Source organism: Bison bison, unplaced genomic scaffold (genome assembly GCF_000754665.1).
Source record: "Bison bison bison isolate TAMUID 2011002044 unplaced genomic scaffold, Bison_UMD1.0 scf7180017850298, whole genome shotgun sequence".
Taxonomy (NCBI): Eukaryota; Metazoa; Chordata; class Mammalia; order Artiodactyla; family Bovidae; genus Bison; species Bison bison.
Window position 1 is genome coordinate 3,472 of NW_011480871.1, and position 3,100 is coordinate 6,571.

Genomic DNA, 3,100 nt, shown 5'->3' on the forward strand with positions numbered 1-3,100 from the left:
GGGGCCCGCGCTCGGCAGTTACGTATCGGATGTCACAGGCCGTCAATCACTCCAATTTCATAAGACCACCCTAGGTAAAGCCGCTTGCATCAGCGGTGGGAGCTAACGCTGCCTTTCAGCTTCTGTTTGGGGTGGGTTTCCTGTGAGGCTAGTGAGAAGCGGGGTCTGGGAGCCCGGGGCTGGTGTGGTACCTGGGGGGAAAAGAGCAATGTGAGTACCGAGTAAGAGAGGGTTCGCACCTGGGGGTGGCCGCCTGCAGGGACCAGGGTGGGAGCTGGCCGTGTGCATTTCCGCAAAATGCGGTGTCCTGCGCCCGAGAGCGCCCGATTTCTGAGCTGATCCCTCAGGCTCTTCTGAGGGTCAGAGGTGGTCCTGGAGCGGGTGGAAGGAGGGGCTGAGGGTTGGTTTCCAGCTCATCTGCACCCTCGGGTGCTCCCTTTCTGCCCATGGCTAACTCATCACCTCCTTTTGTCCTTTCAGCTCAGCCAGCAGATCTCCTGAAGGTTCTAGATTTTCACAACCTGCCTGATGGAATAACCAAGACCACAGGCTTCTGTGCAGCGCGGCGATCTTCCAAAGGCCCGGATGTCGCCTACAGAGTCACGAAAGATGCCCAGCTCAGCGCGCCCACCAAGCAGCTGTACCCTGGTAAGAGACAGCGTGTGTGCCTCGCGGGGGTGTGGCTCCGCTTCCCGCCCCCAGCCGGGCAGCAGAACCAGGAGCCCGGAGCCGGGGAGGCGGGGAGGAACGCCTGATGGAGGGAGAAGCGTGCTTGGTTTTCCGGGAAGGAGCCTGATTTGATGTCAGGATAGTGAAAGCGGTCACTGTCCACACCCAAAGGTGGGAGCGGGGCCTCGTCTGTTTGCACCACTTCTCCAAGCAGGTGTCTCTCCAGCAGGGGGCGGGGTGCCGGGACTCCAAGGCGTGGTTCCCCGGGGGTGGGGTTAAGAAACCCCAGGGTCACGGGAAAGGAAACGCTTCCAGACTGAAGCTTAATTGGGGGTGAGATCATTAAGAGACACACGCACCAAACATCAGAGCTCCCAGCAAGAGAGTGCAGGCTTTTAATGAGAATCAACTGCCAAGTGTCACATTGCTGCTTTTAATTACGAGCCCAGAGCGGAGCGATGGTTGCTGGTAGGCCACCCCGCTGGCCTCGGGACCTGGGCCGGCTGACCAGGCCCGTGACTGATAACCTCTCCCCCCACTTCAGTGGGGCTCTTCTTCCCGATTGTGATCAGAGAGGGCCCGGGGACCCTGGGATGCACTCACCCCAGAGATGCTCTGTAATCCTCAGAAGCGTGAGCGCCACCTTTCCGGTAACGACCTGCCTCGCTCGTTGACCCTCCAGTCGGGCAGTCCTTCCGCCGGCAGTGGGGTCTGTGAGCCACGTGCCCACCGGGTTCCAGAAGGATGTGCCCTTTCAGGGCTGCGTTTGCTTCCTCTGGCCTTTCACTCTTGACCCTCTGCTTCACGCCCGTGTTTTCTCAGCCTCTCTTTAAATCCGCAGGGACTCTTAAGAGTTTGTCTCTGCGAGAGAGGCTGGGTCTGCTCTTTCCAGAAACGGCATTTGGGCCGGTTAGCTCCTTTGGGGGCCCCAAGGCCTTTCACTGTGTCTTGTGGACCCCCCTTGACCACCTTGGGGTGCCAGACGTCCCCCCTCCAGAGTGTCTGACCATCACTGCAGACGGGGCTCACCAGGGCCCCACGGGTCACTTGCTACAAAGACCCTCGGGAATGTCACTCTGCCGCACGTCCAAGGAGCCTTTCTTATCCTTTCGGGGCCAGCGTGTTCTGAATCACCGAGAAGCTGTCCTGCCCCGAGTCCCCAGTTTAGAACTCCCCTGCGGGGGGCTGAGGGGCTGGGGGCGAGGCGTCTTGGGAGCGCTGCTGGCCCTGCACCCTCACGCCCGTGCTTCGGGACGGACACCACTGCGCGGGCATCTCACAAGGTCCTGCCCCGCGGCCGTCTGTAGTCGCTTTGCTGGCAGGCAGTTCAATCTGACCCCTGCCACCCAATTCAGGGTCACAGCCAGCTCACCGGGGTTGGTGTCCTCTATCCATGCCCCGCCTTGTTATCTTGTGGCGAGTAACATCAGAGGGGCTCAGGGTACGGGCCAGTTACTGGAGATCTGATATGAACTCCGGAACAGCCAGACAGGGAATTTCTTTTAAGCCCATATTTTCCCCAGGCTCTCAAATTAGGCTCTTCATTAGATGCTGAAACAGTTTAAAGGGCTGTTACAGGGCCTCCGAGCCATAATTCGTTCATGAAGTCGAATGGGTCCGTATGTAATGATCGCCTCCTTAACGCCAGGTGGAACTGGGTGCTCCTTCGGGATGGTTTAAGCGGACGTTTCCGGGGTCTTTTCTGCAGTCCGGGGCTGATGACCACGCCCAGCCTCCCTGTCTTTTCTTCTCTCAGAGCCTCTCTCGGATGAGGCTTGGGGCCTCTGTGGGGCCCTGTCGCCCTTCCCCAGCCCCGACCCCAGTTACCCCCCAGAGCCGCCCACGCCAGCCGTGCCCACTCACCTGTCCTCCAGCACTGTGCCCCCACATGCGTCCAGGCCGTGTCCCGGGACCTCAGGGGCCACAGGCCGGCTTCTTCAGAGGCCCAGCCCCCTTCCCAGCGGCGAAGAGCCGCAGCGTGGTGTTCTCTGCTCTTGCCAGCGAAGAGGGCGCTAGCCTTCCTCCCTCATCTGAGAAGGATTTTCTAGTCTCGCTTGCAGCCTGTGGTCTAGGTTCTGAATTGGCAGGACCAAGAGCGTGACTGTGCCAGGCAGTGCTGGGTCTCCTGACCCCGTCTGGACGGAGCCACAGGGACTGAATCAGACCCGAGGGTGGTGGTCTCTGTGGGGAGTGGGCGCCACCAACCAACCAAAGAGGGCTGCCCAGCTTGCCTGGTGGCGGGCTGGGGGTTCCTGGGCCTTTTTGCCCCCGCCACCTGCAGTGGGCGGCAGGGGAACATCACGTCAAGGTAAAGCCGGCCTGAGACCCTGCCAGAAGCTGTCACGGGCCCTCCTGGAGTGCCGCAGGCACATGTGTCCCTGGGGGCTGTCCGGCCACTGGCGGGGGACCCCCGCATCCCCTCAGCCCCCGG

The 3,100-nt window shown here is 61.0% G+C and overlaps 1 protein-coding gene across 1 annotated transcript in view; it reads left to right on the top strand.

Moving 5' to 3' along the window:
* Window positions 1–480: 480 nt before the first annotated feature.
* The window catches only part of LOC104994812 (collagen alpha-1(V) chain-like), a gene marked incomplete at its 5' end in the record, with an annotated part of 7,936 nt that continues 5,316 nt past the window's right edge, over window positions 481–3,100 (top strand). Inside the window, one exon of the mRNA XM_010848476.1 lies at window positions 481–648. Within this exon, the coding sequence (XP_010846778.1) occupies window positions 481–648 (168 nt within the window). The remainder of the gene's footprint in view (window positions 649–3,100) is intronic.